General features: G+C 34.1%; 1 protein-coding gene across 1 annotated transcript; it reads left to right on the forward strand.

The window, feature by feature from the left end:
* The first annotated feature begins 11000 nt into the window (after positions 1–11000).
* On the forward strand, positions 11001–13309 carry lbx1b (ladybird homeobox 1b). Its single transcript, XM_077246973.1, has 2 exons — positions 11001–11313; positions 11886–13309. Exons 1-2 carry the CDS (start codon positions 11001–11003, stop codon positions 12359–12361), a joined length of 789 nt encoding a protein of 262 aa, XP_077103088.1. The 3' UTR covers positions 12362–13309.
* Positions 13310–19632: the final 6323 nt, after the last annotated feature.

Consider the following 19632-nt stretch of genomic DNA (forward strand, 5'->3'; position numbering starts at 1 on the left):
TGTAAATCTGTCTAAATTACTTTTATTAGGTTTACGCTGACAGACATTTTTACACAGATCAAGACTGCTCCTCCTTATATAGTCTTACCCACTGAAAGCTGATCTCAGATCAGGTCATAAGACCACTGTCAGAGCAGTGCGGATGAAACATCAGTCATCATAAGCTCAGGAAATGTTCTCTTGGGGTGTCATGCTGAGAATAAGATTAATTGAATTGTCCTGAATATACCAAAGAGGCTCTTGATTTAACAAAGGATATGTAATTGGGATGGAAGCGAATGTAAGCATATTTATTGCACTGGGAATTTTCTAAGACAATGCTGATTTACACAGATGTGTAGAAAAATGTGCAGTCTCTGCTAAAAAATAATAGTGAGACATCAAAATAACTATGATTAATATATTTGAATATTTGATGCATTCGCATACAGTGAAGCGTAATGTGACTGGCTGCTGGAAATGCTTGTGGTCAAAAAATAATTCTAAATTCTTTGTATTTTATCAGTAGAGATGAAAAAGGGAGGGAAAAGGAAATTTTATTGAACTGAAAATGGAAATGCTGAATTTATGGCAGTGTCCATTGCTTAAATTCTTTACATACCTACATGCCAAACCAACATTTTTACTGAACATAGAAAAAGTTGCAACTCAAATTATAGTGAGCTAGAATCTTAAAAATGTCTAAACTTCATTTATTTGAGAAAAATTCTGTGAAATATGTGTAAGATGCACATTTCCAAGTAACATATAATCAAAAACATACAGTATGAATTTACATTTATTCATTTAGCAGATGCTTTAGCGACTTACAAAGTATAATGAATATCAAATATGCATTTTAGCACCAGCTCATTTTAACCCCCCCCCTCCAAATGAAAATCATTTAGGAAAATAATTTTCCTAAAAATATGTAATGATGTTTTTCATAAGTTCACTTTTCTGGTTAAAACTGGTTAAATTGACTGTTGACTGGTAACTTTTTGAATAACATTTTTTGTTTAATTTATTAATTTATTAATTAATTAATTAATTTATATTTTTTGTTTAATTTAATTAATTTATTTATTAATTTATTTTCAACCACACTAAAAAATGTAATTACATTTTTTTTTTAAATCCAAATCCAAAAGTTTCAGTGTGCCGTGGCAGTTGATAAACTGAAGTCAATTAATCAATGGAATTAAAAAAAGGTTCACACAAATCTTTTTAGTATGGACAAGAATATTCTAAAATGTAAATAGTAATTCCAAATTTGAAAGAAGCACAGCTGAAAGTCAGTGTAATCATCTGCAAACATCATCTCAATGGGTGGTAATGCTATTAAAACACCAAGGGGGTTTAATTACTCAGCCTCCACCATACAGCACAGACTCACTATGCTAAAGACCTTTGAACTCAGCTTAAACACTCTGCACATACTCCGGCTCGTCACAAAGACACGAGTCCAAGTCGAGCCGCACCGTTAGCAAAGCGACCAAGAAAGGGGCCGCCCAAACTGTCTGTCATGTGTGACGAAGCACCCTCTCCATCACTGGAAATAGTGAGCCTTTTTTGCCATCCTTCTCAATTTCTCCCAAACACTCTTCACTCCGTGCTCCAGAGGGGGCCGCTCGGTGTAAGTGAACCCCCTGTCACCCCTCACCCTTCAGACCCGCAGAGTGTGCTGTGAGACAGCTGTGCTCTGCTACACTGAATAGCCAGGACAAGGGGCTGTGTTAATGTGTAGCTCCTCTTTGTGGCTCTAGTCTCTTTTAAGGACAATAGAGCAGGCAGGCAGAAAAGCTGTACGGGGAGAATAGAGTCACTGCATATTTAAGCCTAGTTCATAAAAACAGGACACCAAAAACCCATTGGATCCATCACTGTCTTATTTGGCTGGGAAAGCATGTGATTCGGAGTGTAGAGGAGGAGAAGTCAGTCACTCTACTATATTTAGAGAGCAGGTGAACTGTAGCAGAGACATACAGAGCTGCGTGAGTCAAAGGAATTGTTAGTTTGTGATTACAGTATTTGTCTATGGTTTTATTCTGTTCGTGCAGAGCCAGTGCACTCACAACAGGGTTTTATACCAAGGGTCCATGGACATACTGCAGTAAATGTTACATAGAAAGTAGAGAGAAAACATATGAAACACATAGACTTTCCTTTAAATTTGACTTTTCTAACAATCTTTTTATGGATTCTATTATTATTATTACTAAGAGAATACTGCTAACCGGGTGGTTCGACATGGACTTGTGTCTTTGCAATGAACTGTAGTATGTTGGGAGAGTTATATTATTATTATTATTATTATATAATGTAATGATGTTATTGTTTTTAATGAAAGTTATTATGAAGGTCAAATGTAAGAATAACTCTAACAATACATAATCTGATATGAAATACACTATAATACATTGTATAATGTATTACTAAATGTATATGTGAGAAAGCGTATCAGTGTAGAGACCCATTAAGAATATTCTATATAAAAAGAAAATTCGGTAAATGAGAACAATTACGAAATAAAATCAATTAGAGAAAAATAAGGAGAAAACTAGAGCATGGAAAAAGGAAAGATCTGTGATTTAAGCGAACTGGAGTGATGAGACAGTTCATGTCTCTTTATTTGATTGTATTTTCTTCGTTTGTTTTCTTTGTGCAATATTGTATGTTCAGGCATTTCATTCCAGTCCTGCACTATACTATGACAACAATGAGGCCAAACCTCCAACAGTCTCCAGCATAAACAAGGGTAATTGAGTATGCTAATGAGCCCACACTCCTGTGATTGGCCGGCTCGTTAAACCGCCTAAATGGCTTTTACTAACCCTTCTGATTGATGAGTGTCTGACAGGCTCAATGTAGGAGTGTTTGGGCCAAACTACAGGCGACCAAAGCCTCTCTGACACAGACAGATCCTCTTCTTGTACAGTATACACACACACAAACACAAAGCTCGATGCTGCTAAGTAAGTGACTTCACAAATGAAAACAAAGACACACTCACTCCGACACATACTTACTCACATACAAAGAGCAGCTGAGGATTTCTCTTCTCTAATGCCATCCCATTCATCAAACTGAGTGTAATTGATGTTAAAAGCTCAAAGCAGTTCCCTCAGCCCTCCCCCTGTCTCTCAGTGATACGTAAAGCTGGGTTCAGTCGGAACAACTCATTGATCTGACAAGAAGACCATATGACATCCTAGTGGCACAATATGTTCTGCTCAGATTCAATTAGGTTTCCGACAGACACTGACAGAGATGCAGGTGATATTTGTATGTAACGATAATATATAATGAGCAATTTAAAATGAAAAAAACTTTTGACAATAAAGTAACTTAAAAAATAACATAAAGCCAATTCAAATCGAAATTAATTTTACTAAACAGCCTTTACAAAAGAGTGTTACTAGTGAATATATGGCTAGACGAGGATGAGGTGTTACTGTGACTTACAGTGTCCCAGGAAACAGGGAATTTTTCAGAACTTTGGATTTACGTTCTGGCAAGGTTCTCTCAAAGTGACGAGTAAACATTCTCTCAGTGACGTTAAAGGGTTAGTTCACCTAAAAATGAAAATTCTTTCATTAATTACTCACCCACATGTCGTTCCAAACCTGTAAGACTTTCGTTCATCTTCAGTAACACAAAAGAAGATCTTATTGATGAAATCTGAGAACTTTCTGACCCTCCAAAAATGGTTTTTGCGTGCATATGTGGGTAGGATTAGGGGGAGGGGGTGCGTGCGTATTACACGCCATAAAGTGCGTATCATATGCACGCTAAAACTATATCATATACACGCAAAAGACTATAATTTGGACTAAATACTCTTTTTTAAAAATATATACAAAATTCTAATCACTCATTAAAAACTTCTGCATAGTTAATGGGATAATGGTCCACTTAATGTAATAACACAAGTAGTTATCTAATCAATCCAATATTATATTTCAGGTTGTGGTGGATATTATATTTCAAGCTTTGTGTTTGGGCCTCATGAAAATTAATTTACTTAATCCACAAATCTATGGTAATTGCAATATAGGTATAAACTGGTAATATATTATTGTGAAAGTGGTCTTACACTGTTAAGAAATGATCTATATCATAATATTTTAAAATAATAATCAAATATTTACATGTGATGGAAATGACATTTGTTCAGTGCGGATCGGAAAATATGTCAAAAAACACCAATTTGTCTTATAATGCAAGTGCGTTCTCTTATGGATCATTAAACTAGACTAGTTATATTTAACTGTTACACTGTGACAATTTTGATTTGAGCACTTTTTTCCCCCTCAAGTTCACAAGACCAAAAGTGCCTGTAGTTGAAGAACCATGGATTAGTTGTATGATCTCTTTAACTTTTTGAAGCGTCAAAGTGTCCATGGAGGGACAGAAAGTTCTCAGATTTTATCAAAAATATCTTCATTTGTGTTCAAAAGATGAACGAAAGTCTTATAGGTTTGGAACGACATGAGGGTGAGTAATTAATGACAGAATTTTAACTTTTGGGTGAACTAAACCTTTAAGAGTGCGTTCATTCAAAGGTATCCGGTCCAATGTTCTTATGATGCTATCACAAACACATGGAACGTCTTTTTTTTCTGAAACATTTCAGTTGGACGTTTGTCTAACTTTTTTTTTTTTTTTTTAGTTCAAAGGTAACGCTCCCATAATGTTTGAAAAATGATAAAATGGAATGTTCCTTAATATTAACATAACCAAAACATTTGCAAAAAGACATTTCAGAGAACATTCAGATAACTTTTACTAAATGTAAGAACATTAGCAAAACGTTCTTAGAACATATTTTTGTTAGCTGGGATAGCCTACTGCAGTGTTTAATATGAAGCAATGTACACTGTAAAAACATATATATTTTTAAGTTGTTAATAAAAAAAAGTTCACATTTATTTCAATGTGTTTCTTTAAATATTTGTAAAATTTACTAGCAATTTCTGTGTGAAAATCGTTTCAATCGTTAAATCCTACACTTTTTTTCCACTTTGTAGCACACACAAATGCACACACTTGCACTTTCATACACTGCACTGAAACAGTCTCCATTGTTGGGTTAATTAAACACTTCAGGTTTGACACTTTGACCTGTCATTGAGACAAATTACTCATCAGTCATTTTTTTGTTTGTTGGTTTTAGTCACTATTTGCATTTGTGTAATATTGTTTGACATTTTTTATTATATTAGTGTACTGGAATGACGTGTTTTCATGTTTCATGCAAATCATTGCTAATATGCTACATTCTCAAATACCATTGGGGCAACCGGAGGTATGTTGATGCCAGGCTGTGTGAACAGCTTTCAAAGGGAATGACTGTGTCCGCTGGCATCAGGCCTAACCAGCAGACAGGCACAATGCCACATGGGCGCCGTGTAACAAATGTTCTGCCATCGAGACAAAGAGGCAGCAGACTGCAGTGAAGCCTCAGTCCCACGTTCAGTGAAATACAGGTTGCATTTATAGAGTTCAGTCATTTCTAAAATCAAAGAATCTGGTACAGATATTTTTTTGAAGTATATGCTTTTATGATTTTCACATGTTGTATTTGTAAAGCGTTTGCCTGTGGCTATGGGTCTCTTCGATTTATCGTTCTTGTTCTTCTATGTGTTATTTTACAGACAGTCAGTTTTAGAAACATCATGCACTTTTTAAGTTCCTCATGTCTCCAGTAGGTGGCAGACTTATGTTAGTGAATTCTCACGATAGCCGCACACTCGCATGCTGTCCGCTTACTTTTCACGAAAGTTTTTGTTCAGGCCAGGGAGTTGTCATTACGAAAGTAACTTATAAAATATCTAATAAAATATTAATTTAAAAAAATCTGATTTTAACTAATAAAAGCCTTCTCTGATAGCCTATATCAAGGCTATTGGACCTTGATCGTCATATAAAACAGAGAGTGAATTTGATAAAAAGCAATATTCTAATATCATCGAATTAATATAGTTAAAATAGTTAATATAATAATATGAATATTTATTTTGGCTTATATAAGAGAAAAAAAATATTGATCTCCTAAACAATAATAAGGCACATATTTCTGCGTTTTTGACAATGGCTGCATCAATAATTTATCATTTTTTTTCAGTCTGTTGTTTTCACCAATGTAAAAAAATTAATAAAAAAAAAAAAACCTCTCAAATTTCCAGCCCATTCACCATTACCTTCAGGGGAAATACACGATTACATTAATGTTCCTTGCTTCAGTTCATTATTTAATGGTATTAAAATCTCTTTTTCGCTTTTGATGAGCTTTTCTTTCTTCTGTGATTCAACCTTTTAATTACACTGATTTAGAATCTATTTATTTGTTAGGCCTGAAGCCATTACATAGTGTATATTCACATTTAATTTAGAGTTAAGAAATCTCTCATTTGTCTCAGTCTCTACTGTTATTTGTTTTTAAACTGCTTTTTCAAATCCAGTATGTTCTCTAAATGACATATAGGTTACACTGTTTTTGTGTGCTATACTAATTTTCCACCACAATGCACATTGTAATACCTATTATTAGTGTGTTTTCAGTATAGTTCCAGTATTTGCAGTTATGTGCTTTATTCTCTTTTAATTTAATAGATACGTGTAATTTTACCCCATCTCCATTGGCTTATGTTTTACTGTGACTAATCTGAAGGTTGTGACCCTCAACATAAGCCTGACCTGTTTGTTCACATACATTGATCTCTGACTATTAGGATATCCTGTTCTTAAACATTTGTTGTTATAAAAGTGCTACAGTAAAATATTACGAACATTACAAATTGTAATAACATTAATTATTTTCCCTGTCTAACTATAAATACATTTTTTAATAAATATATAAATAAATACTATTACTACTACTACTACTACTACTAATTATTATTATTATTATAACTACAACAACAACAATATATACATTTTTAATGTCGTTTGAAATATTTTCTACAAAATATGTCTAAACTATAACTATTTTTACTAAAGATAGACTAAATATATACTAAGATATACTAAAGATTTGTGTGACAAGAAATTATCATAGAAGCTTGTTCTAAATACAAATCATGTTGCAAATAAAGGTGGCACATGTCCACCTGCATTGGGGAAATGGGGTTAGTAATATTAGGGATATAATTGTTACCATGCATATACAAATGAAAAGATTTTTGATATGGCAAGATAAACAAAACAAGCCCTTCTTCCTCGCTAATGGAAAACGATTTGTTGAAGTACAGGCATCTTTCAACCAGCACTGGCTGATGCCATTGTAGGGCTTTTGCCCGTAAAATGGGGGCTCTTTACCCTAAATCATTTATCCTTTCATTTGTTCAATAATTAATTGATTTGATCACCTTGAACAAAACTGAAAATTTCACACAGTGAATTCCTAGATCAGGAAAACTGTTCTGCAGTGTATGTGTTGAGTCGATGGTATTTTGGAATAAATACCTACATTGATAAGTGCATTGTGCTTTCCTGATCATTTTGAATGTAACCAGTGATGAAGATAATCAAATTCCCTGAAGATCTCATTCATTTACATAGGGAACTTTGTTTCTTTGTGACTATTCCAACATTTTGATACTCTGAACCGAAGGCAAATTGCAGCACACACACACACTTTAGCTGTTATAACTGGAAGATGAAATCACTTAAGATTCACATGAAAATTAATGAAATGCTGGCATTTATAGACTAATATAATAGTAATATAATAGACAAATAACTGTTAAAGGTTTGTTTGCTCAAATAATAATACCGGTATACAAAAAAAAAATAACATTAAATTGTTAGTTTTTTTAAAACTTTTGCAAGCTATTCAAAGTCCATTCATATTTTCATTATACAAGGTGACTTCATTTTCACATCTTAGAAGCTGTCCAAAATAACCTTTATTGGACCTAATAGAAACATGAGGGCATTCTTAAGCAATCTAATTCAGATTCTTCCTATGTAAAGTTGCATAAACATTGAAAAAAAGTGTAAGAATGACATTGGATTTAACCCTATTTATTTCTTAAGCTATTGCATTAGTTAGCTATTGATGAGCAATCTTTCTTAAAAAGCCAGACGTTCACTTTTCATATATTAAAAATGTGTAACCAATCCGCATGGCGACGGCTCTATCGGGACAAGGCTGTTCCCTGTCAGGGAATGTTCAGATGTGAGATGAAACGCTTGTATTACACAGAAATAAACGTTTGATCAAAATGTCACATTCTTATGTAACTTAATAATCATTGAAGGTGGTCTGTTTTAGGGGTGGGATTTGGTGGATTACCACAAGCTCATGTTTCTCTTAGATATTGGAGACTGTTATCCTTCCACTTCCTACATCTCTCCAACTCAAACACACTCTCACATTCACATGCATGAGACTGCACAATTGTTTTTTAATCAAAGTCATTTTAAATATGGCATTTCAATAGGTTTTTATATCATTTATCTATATTTGACACTTTTGTTTATACCTCTATTTATTGCCTCTTCGTTTACTTTTTTTTTTTGCCTCCATATTTGCTTAATATAGCTCTTCAGATCAGCTGTTTTATGATTTAGTTGAGCTGACATCACTCTCTCTGAAGGACTCGCTGATTTACTTTAGGCAGATGATCTTCCATAATCACAATGTTCATTCCCCACCCAGGCTGTCTATAATTTCCCTATGAATATACAGTATACAATATGTGGAGATCACATGATTTTAATTATTTTGGTTATTTTTAAATTGATTAATCTTTAAACTATAAGCTATACTAAATTTCAACCAAATTTTAACATAAACCATGTTTCAGACTTTGACAATCAATGATTGTCATTGTGAGAGAATGCGAGATATTTGGGGTAACTGCTGGTTAATTTAACATCATGCATTTTTAATTTAGAACTTCTGGGGAAAAAAGCCATTCCTTTGTATTCATGTCTCTCTTCTAATGAGTGCTTAATCCAGAAATGTTTTCAAATAACAGAAATAACACCAGTTATTTATTTATTTATGTTTATGGCTGCCCATTTGGGCATAATTGGCTTAGTAGATTCTTTTAACAATATTTTTTCTCATTTCAGATGTCACTAAAACACAATTTACTCTGATAGAATTATAGACTTTGTAGCCCCAGTTAATAAAGAAAAACACTAAACAAAGAAGGCAGCCAGAGGTCAAGACTGCCATTAACTCAACAGTCAGACTGCATTGTCTGGGCTAATTCATGTTTCCTGCAAGCTGCAAGAATTGAGCGTGTTGTGTGTGTTGTTTGAAGAAAAAAAAAGAATAAAGCATTAGAGCATTCATTGGGTGACAGATTCTCCCTCTCAAATTAAACAGTCATGTCTGTTGTCAAAGTTAAAGTTTGTGCTCTCTTTTTGTGCTCAATATTAATAGGAGAACTGTGAGTTTTCAGTTGTCTTGGTCTGCATGTTTTTAACCAATTTCACAAGAAGACCCCACAATAGTTCCACATTGAAATAAAAAGCTTAATATATAAAGTTAATAAGCAAAATAAGTCCCTCCCTTGTCCTAATTTTCCTTCATCCAATGACAATTTGCACTAGTCTAGCATTCACATTCAAAGCAAATCAGACTAATCGTGTTCTGTTAGATTGAATATATCTTGGACCACTTCTATTCATCTTGAGAGTCAATAATCTTAAACGTTATCTTAATTATTTTTCAAATTAACTTACAATTTGTTTGAATTCTGAAAAGACTTTGGGGAACGTATTTATTTGGGGAACTTAGGAACTTAAGTTATTATTTACGCGGTGGCTTGTCTGGCATGATCTTGTTTCGAACTCTAAAAAATGCTGGGTTGTTTTTTTCCTAAATTTGGGTGAAATATGGACAAACCCAACCGTTGGGTTAAAAATGTAATCTAAAAACCTAACCTAACAGTTGGGTTTGTCAATTTTTTACCCTAATTTTGGTTAAAACAACCCAGCATTTTTTAGAGTGTTATAGTTCAGAACTTTCAGACCTGGCAGATTTTTTAAGGATGCGCTTTATAATTTTACATAATAACGAGAAGGGGAAAAAACACTTTGGTTAAGATTGAACGAATCGGGAAATAAGATTTAATACTTTTTATAGCCTAATAAATATGGTAATTAGAACTCAGGACAAAGGAATGAGTTCCGATATTAAACGGATAACAAATAAAATTACACATTTCAAATGCCAATAGGTTTTATGTAATTATCTAATAGCTAATTAATGAATATTAATACTTCATGGTGTGTAGGCCAATAAGCAGCGATCGCATATGAACTTCAGAAAATGCATGGCTTAATGTCGACTACCTTTTTTTTCTTTTTAGCAAATTGGCATGTCTAAAAGACTCAAAAGGCACAACCCCCCCCCCCCCCCCCCCCTTATCTTATGAGAACAATAACACGTAGGCCTATGCGTGTTCTAAATAGGCTATATTATAAAGCGGCTATATTTATTTAAAAAGCTACAAGGCAGACTGCTTCGTAGCCTACAATGTTTCACTGCAGCAAATATTTCTCAATAATAAAATAATGCACACGTTTAATTATTATTGATTGAAAAATTGGCGCGAAGGCTTTTTAATATTAGAATCTCACCAGTTGTCAACTGTAAGATTATGATCAGTCGTCGTGTAGGACTGTTTGTTTCTTGTGTAGAAGGCAAACAACAGCCACCAAAGACAAACCTTCATCACTTTACACGACTCCGCCTTTCCGTCATAGTTAATTAAGTGATCACTAAGTCTCCTCGGTCTCCAGAACTCTTAACAGAACTGCAGAGCTGTCAAAGCACAAGACTCACTGCTACTTGCTGTTGGGTGGTGATGCTTGGTGAGAGAGTAACTCGTTGGACGTCACCATTGTAGCTGGGTAGGCAACAATCACGTGCTGCACGATTATTGGAAAACTGGACAGATAGTGATAGTGTACTATCGCCAACACATATTTTGATAGTAGCCTATACCACTTCTCTTAAACACAAGTTTTGTAACCAAAGCTGATTGGCAAAGGCTTGGATGATGACCGCCAAAGTTATCAAAATGTGTGAGGCTATGGAGAGGCGTGGGATGAACCCCCTGGACCACCTTCCACCACCTGCGAGTTCCAACAAGCCCTTAACGCCCTTCAGCATCGCAGACATCCTCAGCAAACCTACTGTCAAACGACCTCACAGGATTCACCGGCTTCCAGCATCAGAGAGAGCCCGGCAGAGCATCACTATATCAAGGCAGACTCTCATCAGTGAAACATCGCCTCTGTGTGCTCTGCAGGAGCTGGCGAGCAAAACGTTCAAAGGTCTCGAATTAGGTGTGCTCCATGCAGCAGAAGGTAAGAGAAGAGTAATTTAAGTTTTAGATTGTAAAATAAATAAGTAATAATAATTCAAAATGAATGTAGGCTACAAATAGTAAAAAAAAAAAAAAAAATTTGATCAATAAGTTATAACAACATATGTTTTACATTGCTTTAACTCATCAAATTAGTTAAGCAATTTTCAACTTTTTTTACAATTTGGAAGATTCAACTCATTTTTTTAAAAGTCAGTTTAATGTCATTTAAGTTGATTGTACTTAAACATTTAAGGCAGCAACTTTTTTACAGTACAATGGCATGGAAAACTAAGTCATTTTGATTAATAGTCTATATGTTTATTGATTCATGTTTAAATTAATTTTGAATCTGTTGTCATATTAACTTATCAATTAATTAATTAATATTAATATATATATATATAGTGAAAGTTATTAAAAATATTATCAAACGTAAATAGGCCCACATTTCTTTATTCGCCATTATTTATTAGTAATATTCTAAAATATCATGTTCTAGGCTACTACTATTATTAATGTAACTTAAAATCTGTCAGTGCTGCATCATAACGTTTTTTTTCTCTTCGACAGGAAGGGATGGGTTGACTGTGTTTGGTCAAAGGGACAGTCCAAAAAAGCGCCGAAAATCTAGGACGGCCTTCACTAACCACCAGTTATATGAACTAGAGAAAAGGTTTCTCCATCAGAAATACTTGTCCCCTGCAGACAGAGACCAAATTGCCCATCAGCTCGGGCTGACAAATGCGCAGGTCATAACCTGGTTTCAGAACCGAAGGGCAAAATTAAAGAGAGACTTGGAGGAGATGAAAGCGGACGTGGAGTCGGTCAGATCCACGGGTGTAGTAGTGCCTCTGGATAAACTCGCTAAATTGGCGGATCTGGAGAGGTGTGCAGCTGGAGCCACGGGGCCCGAGTGCTCGCCACGGCTAGGTCAGGAGTACAAGAGTGCGCACAAATTGTGTCTGTCCCCCATGTCGTCTCTCTCGGACCACACAAGTCAATACTTCTCCGAGGACGAAGACGTGGAAATAGACGTTGATGCCTGATGTGAACCACTATTTAAACTCTTTAAAGACTCATATTTTAAGTTGTTACAGTGCGTAACAACAGCATGCATGAACATAAATGCAAGTCTGGCTATAAATTAAAGTTTCAGTAAACACTATGTTCTCCTATTTGTTCAATATAGTGTTTGAGCTAGCAGCTGTAATATATTGTATAAAATGGCTTATATGAGTGTAATAAGAGAATATTTCATAAATCAGGGCAACAAACAGAGCAATACAACTTCCTAATGAGAAAACTATTTTTACAAGTGTATTTATTGCATATTCTTCATTTGTACACAATCGACAGTGACTGCTTTTTGTAAAGTTTTGTACAGTTTACATGCAAGATAGTGCCTTTCAAAATAGGGCATTGCACCAATGTGTCGTTTAATGTATTGAGTTCAAAAATAAAACAAATTATTTATACCTTTTATAATGATGATGTTGTTGCCGATTGGTTAAATTACAAAATCTTACAAAACACTTTATGGCCTATAGGCTATATAGGCTATATAGTCTACATATATAGGCTATGTATACAATTAGCCTATTGCAAAGGAAAATTATATAATTTTCCTTTGCATTAGGCTAATTGTTAATGTAGGATATTAAGTGATTCTTGATAACGGTAGCCTACAGCAAGAAAAGTCTAAATTTTATAGCTTTAGCCTATAGGCTACTGCGGTAGTTTATACGTCAATTATATTTTACATACGATGCTGTGAATTTTTTAATAAAAAAAAACAGTGAAATATTTTCAGATGTTAAACATTTATTGACAGAAAGGGTATTTGCACGACGACCAAGAGCTTCATAGCTACTCTCTTTTCTTTCTTTTTTTTAAAGTGCGAACTGCCTTGATTTCTTAAGAAAAGAAGAAAGAAAAACATTCTTGGCCCTTTAACGCTATTGTTTTTGCTCTCTGCAGAAGAAACAGAGAGCCTTTGGCTTGTTCCTCTCTCTCTTTCACTCTCCAATAGCGTGACTTGGCTTTTGACCCAACAACGTGTGTTTTTCCATTCTGGGCGAAATTTATGTGAGAAACACAAATCTGGGGCGCTGGGGAGAAAAAAAGGAGAAGAAAGACACAAAAACACCAAGTTTTGGTCCAGTTTCTCCAGGGCTATATAATCCTTTTTGTTCACGGGTGAAGCTGTAATTTCCAGCGTAAAGCATGAAAGCTGAGGACAAATGAGCCATCCACCCCGATGTGACAAGCGACAATGGCGCATGGCTGGACTCCTGCGGCTCACCATACTGAAACAAGTGTGTCCAGCCACATAAAAAAGACGCGAACGTTTGGAGGCCATATGGTTTCTGAAATTTTCACACAATTTCAGACAATTTGATGGATTGCGTTAACCCCTCTTTTAAACTGTTTAACGCGGCGCGAACAAAGGCCATACATTGGAGTCTCTCCTCGGGAAAGCATCTGTACCCATGAATGTCCGCTCTTTTCTTCTCGCCTTTTTAGCTTGCCATTTTGAACAAGTCAATGAATTACAATGAAACTCTCTCTCTTTTTTGTGAGCCACTGAATTTCGTCCCCCTTTTGGGGATTTCAAATGATTTGTTAGACTTGTGTGGGGGGACTTTTTAGTTCAAGAATACGTCCTTATTTTGTTGGAGTTTTTCATGTTAAGGAAGGGACTCGTTAAGCGTTCAAACCAAGGCCCTCATGACAGCTTTGCTAAAAGGGGGTCTTTTGTTTATAAAGCTTAATTCTTTTGCCTCCTTACCTTGAGCGTATTTGACTTTGAGGAGATTAATAACGAAAAAAAAATCTGGATAATGTGCTAAAGAGCGTGCAAGCGAGCTTTAAAAACAAGACACATTGAGTTTGTCAGTAGCAGGTGTGTCATGTATAAAAGGAACAACAGCAGGCCAACGACTGCTTTGAACAGTAACTGTAATAAATGTTTACCTCTTCACCTTATTTTGTAAAGAGTAAGATAAAGAGTAAGGCCAAGAGAATGTAGCTGTTATTGTGGCTAGAAGCATATAAATGCTCACAATTTGTCCTGTCATAGAATCACTGTCATAGAACCCCCCCAAGTTTAAAGGTAAAAGTTCATATTTTGTGTAATTTACTTTTATTAAACAATTGTACTAAATGATGGACCTGATAAAACTGATAAGAACATGGGTTTAACTTAATTTTTTCTAAAGAAAAAACAAACAAACATTAGTAACAGGAATGAACACTGGGTTCACTGTAAAAAAAAGCTAATTTTACAGAAAATAACTGTGATTTTTTAAATAATATCTGTAAATTAAAAATTCAGCTGTTATTTTAGATATTGTGACATTAATGACAAATTCCAGTAATTCACATTTTTTCTACATAACATTTACTATTTTCACACAGTATTATTTCTGTTTTCTTAAATTACATAAAAATGTATGTAAAATTACAAATATAATCTGTAATTAAACAGTAACAAAACAGTTTAATGATAAAATGCTCAAATGACTCCAGCCCCCCCAACCCCCCCCCCACCCCCCAAAACTGTAACATTAAAGTAAAACATCCTACTGATTATTTTTAGTTTATGTATTTAGTTTAAGAACTTATTTTACAGGTATTTCCTGAATTATCAAGATCATATACCTTCATTGTAAAAACAAATCGTAAAAAAACGGTCAAATGACTTGCAGCTAAGGCTGTCAAACAAAAAACATAAAATTAAAGTAAAATATTAAAACACTGTTATTTCACAGGTATTTCCTGAATTATTATGATCAAATACCTACATTGTAAAAAAAATCGTAAAAAAAAGGTCAAATGACTGCTACGGCTGCCAAACAAAAACCAAATAAAATAAAATATAAATATAAAATATGCTAGTTTAAATAAAGTGCAAAAAACTTTAACAGAAATTGGATGTCACCTTGATTGAGATCAGTATTTGCTTTAGTTTGGCTCTTGGCCCTTGAGTTTGTAGCATTAGTTTTTCTCTGGCTGCTCTAATTGTGTATTTGATACACATTTGTTATGGCAATAAATGCAGGAGAATATCTCATCAGATGATGATCAGATGATGGTTGTCACTTATTGGTCATGTTATAATCATGGTGACCTGATTCACTGAGATGATTTTGAGTCAAATCTCTGAATATATTAGCTGAGGTTAAATAATATATAGAGATACTTTAGTTTTATCCAAAGTCTATGATTAATGTCATCATTTTTCACATGGCCCTTGTAATATTGTGGCATTATATTATAACAATCTGATATTCTGAAATTTAAAATATATATTTATTTTACAGAAAAAGTTTTGTGCTGGTTGATTTATTTAGGAGTAGAGACATGAAGAATCAACAAATTCTGTTTGAACTGTTACCGTCAAGACGGAGACTCAGATCACTGGCCACAAGAACATCTCGGCACAGGAACAGTTTCTTCCCACAGGCCATTTCCCTCCTGAACAGTTAACACTCCTCCCAAGGCATATGCCTGTAAGTGCAATACTTCCACTGTTTAGTGCAATATCCCACAACTCAGGTGATACTTATATGTAGATTTATTTATTTATAATATTCAAAACACTGTAAATAGGTTCATAATCTGTAAATCTGAAAATGTCTATTCTGACTAAACCCAACTGTGATAGTTTTATTCTCATATATTTATATTTTTATTTTTTATTCTTATAATTTGTAGTATTATGTTTCATGTTGTATTTGTATATGTCCACTGGAAGCCTCAGTACCAAAACAAATTCCTTGTGTGTGCAAGCACACTTGGCAATAAAGCTCTTTCTGATTCTGATTCTGATTCTGAAATGAATCTAAACAATGGTGACAATCAACAAAGCTTTTTTGTGTCTTTAGTAGCTTGCTTTGTGAGAGTTCATTGATATGAATTTTTTTCAATGTCACCATTGTTTTTTGTTTTTTTTTAAATTTATTTTCAAGGATAGCCCCTTGAGATGAACCATCTCATTTTCGAGGGGGTCCCTTCTTTACAACAAACAAGATCATAGTCGAAAATCATAAATAAAGTAAATACAACACAGGACTATTACAAACATTTAGATACATTGACATTCTCATTCATAAACACACACACTCAAACAATGCTCTCATAAACTTACTCCCATCCCATTTGTCCCATACCATCATCAAAAACAGGTCAATAAACCATCTGCGAAAAATGAAAATACACAAACAAGATATGGATATGCTTACAAACATCCATAAACCCATACATCTGAATAGAAGAGAGAAAAAAAAAAGGAATCAAAAACAAGAACATATTGTTTGAAGATAAGTAAAAAGAGATGATTTGAAAACATAAAAAGAGGTTATAGATCTGAGCGAACAAGGAAGATTGTTCAATCTGATGGAGCTTTAAATTTAACTGCACGACGTCCTAATTCTTTATTAATTCTGGGTATATGAAAAAATAACTGATCCGTGTGCCTTAAATTGTACTGAGTGTTAAAAGGAATTAGGTAATATTTCAAATATGAAGGGAAATTAAAATGAATGCATTTAAAAATAAGTAATGACCAATGAAATTGCCTCCTTGACTTGGGTGCCAGCCAGTTCAAAGACTCGTACAATTGACAGTGGTGAGTTCTGTAGGGACATCGAAGCACAAATCTACAAAGACTATTATATAATACAGAAATAGGACGATTGTTGCGATTCATACTGTGATTATTGATGTCTGAGTGAATCTATGATCCTGTGACTTCATAAAATCTATCATTTTCACAGCACTGCAGGTTTTTCTGCACCAGTATCAGCATGCAAATTTATTTAATGACTTAATCAGATGTTAGACTTCAGGCCACTACATGATGACTAAAAAGTGACCAAGATCATCTGATCTGAGGTTGTCTTCCTTGATTCCTACAATAACAAATATGTTAAAGTGAGACACACAGTTAAAAGAACCAGAGAAAAACTAAAGTTAAAAACGGAAAGGTCAGAGCCCAACTAAAGCAAACACTGATCATCAAAATGGTGACATCAATCTTTATTATTTGAAATAAAAGATCAACTTCTAAACCTCTGTTAATTCTCAATAAGAATGTTAGTATGAAAGAAATAAAGTTGTAAAAAATTGTAATAAGTGAAGATGCTGAGATCTTGAGAGATCTGTTAGTGTTTAATGTTCTGTTGGGATTTAAAGTGTTTCTGTATGGTCTGTTTTGTGGGTCACCATTGTGTAGAGTGTGCTTCAGTCCAGGATGAGCAGAGAAACACTGATGCTATGCTGCGTGTTGCTTTATTTAACTGACAGTGTGACATCAACATGACAGTGATGTACAGTAAATCATGCATGTAGTTCACTGCAAGAGATTCAATGTGTTTTTTAATAAAAATTCAGCAAATATATGTGAAATAACTGTTTCTGTTATAAAGTTTAATGAAGATATATATAAAAGTCATTTGCACTTATATAAATTAGGATATTTTACATTCATTGTATTATAAAATCACGGAGCTGATCACGGAGCATAAAATGTTTTTTGTTTTTTTTTACAGTGAAGGTGTTTGGTCGCAATAATTCAGGAAATAGCTGTAAAATAATAGTGTTCTGTAAAACAAGGAAAATTTCTTTAAAAGTTTCTTTGCACTTTATTTAAATTTGGATATTTTACTTTATTTTTACGGTTTTTGTTTGGCAGTCGTAGCTGACAGTCATTGACCGTGTTTTAAGATTTTATTTTTTACAGTGTGGAATGAGTGTCCACGTGTGTGTGTGTGTGTGTGTGTGTGTGTGTGTGTGTGTGTGTGTGTGTGTGTGTGTGTGTGTGTGTGTGTGTGTGTGTGTGTGTGTGTGAGAGAGAGAGAATGTACATGACTGTGTGTGAATGACATTTCTGAAGGGATGTACTGTGAAGTACTTCACAGCGAAGGAGGTGGAAAGAGAAGAGAGAGGAAGAGAGAAAGAGGGAAGTTAAGACAAAAAGGGGGAAAGAGAGTTTCGGGTGTGTCTTGCTCCTTCCCTTGCAGAATGCCATGGGTGGGTGTTTCTGGCACCACGTGTTTCTCGCATCTTCTACGAAATATAAGAAAGACGAAGACAAAAAGTTTGTCACTTCGTGGTGGACTGCCTCTGGAGGTATGGTTTACATTGTAAAACTAATAATGTCTACAATTTAAGTAACTGTAAAATTCATAAATCAGGAGAATATTATTAACGTTATATCAACTAATATTCACACTATAAAATCAACAGAGGACTCTACTCACCCCTGTTACTTTAACTCACTCCTGTTATTTTTCATATGAGTAACAGGACTGAAAGTAACAGGATTGCGTTTTTAAGCAAAAAGTTATCAAATACACAACATATGGCCACATAGCATACATGCTAATGAGGACACTGAGCAAATTCTAGTAACTTACTTAAAGTTAACAATTTTTTTAAAATAAACAAATAACATCTGAAGAAATAATCAGTGTTTTGAGATCGACCTGCTTAGTCTCAATCATAGGTATAATTTCATAAAATATACAGAAATTGAGAGGACTCACTTTGGTTTTCACATGGCCTGCATAAGATCCAGATGACGCAACTTCCAGATGAAAATGTGTCTTGTGGCTTGTCCCAAGTTTTTTGTAAGGGTAACAGGATTGAGTGAAAACCCGGGGACCTGAAAAAAATGTGTATTTTATATATAACATATTATGGATTTCTTATGGGAAAAAAACACAACAATTGTTGAGTCACAACAATGCAAAAATAAAATAAAATAATAATAATAAGATTTCTGAAATATTGATGATAAAGTTTAGGTTAAGATATAGGGGACATATAACAAATTCTATTTTTTCTAGTATTCTCAGTTTTTATTAATGTTTTAAATTATATATTTAACATTGGAAGAAAAAGTAATGTTCAGGACACTTTTCTTAATAATAAAATATATTTTGGCTCGATATAATTATTTTCATGTATATTTATAAATACAATGTCCTGGGGACAGAAATTTTACCCATTCGGTGGAATGGCTCATCTATTTTCCTTCGCCATTTGGTAGAATGTAATGCAGAACGTATCGGCCAATTTCACTATTTCTCGCTCAAGTTCTGTTATTCTGCTGCCCTCTTGTGGAGAACATTCTGGTATTGCAGTCTTGTGTACTAGCTTGATTTTTGCAGTTACACAGGATATGTTAAGATCTTGTTTGCGCATTTATCTCAAATCCGCAGATTTTTTTGTATTTGTAAAAGGAACTTTGTGTCGTTTTTTTTTAAAGTAGCCTATATAGCTATATTTATATTTATTTATTACTCTTATATAC

The sequence above is a fragment of the Siphateles boraxobius genome, unplaced genomic scaffold, assembly GCF_051911475.1.
Source record: "Siphateles boraxobius isolate OS27281-9 unplaced genomic scaffold, OSU_SipBor_1 29, whole genome shotgun sequence".
Lineage (NCBI taxonomy): Eukaryota > Metazoa > Chordata > Actinopteri > Cypriniformes > Leuciscidae > Siphateles > Siphateles boraxobius.

Bases quoted from the DNA above. Each gene is read 5' to 3' on its own strand.
- lbx1b (XM_077246973.1), top strand. From the start codon at position 11,001: ATGATGACCGCCAAAGTTATCAAAATGTGTGAGGCTATGGAGAGGCGT. The intron at 11,314-11,885 runs GTAAGAGAAGAG...TCTCTTCGACAG, and splicing joins TGTGCTCCATGCAGCAGAAG to GAAGGGATGGGTTGACTGTG.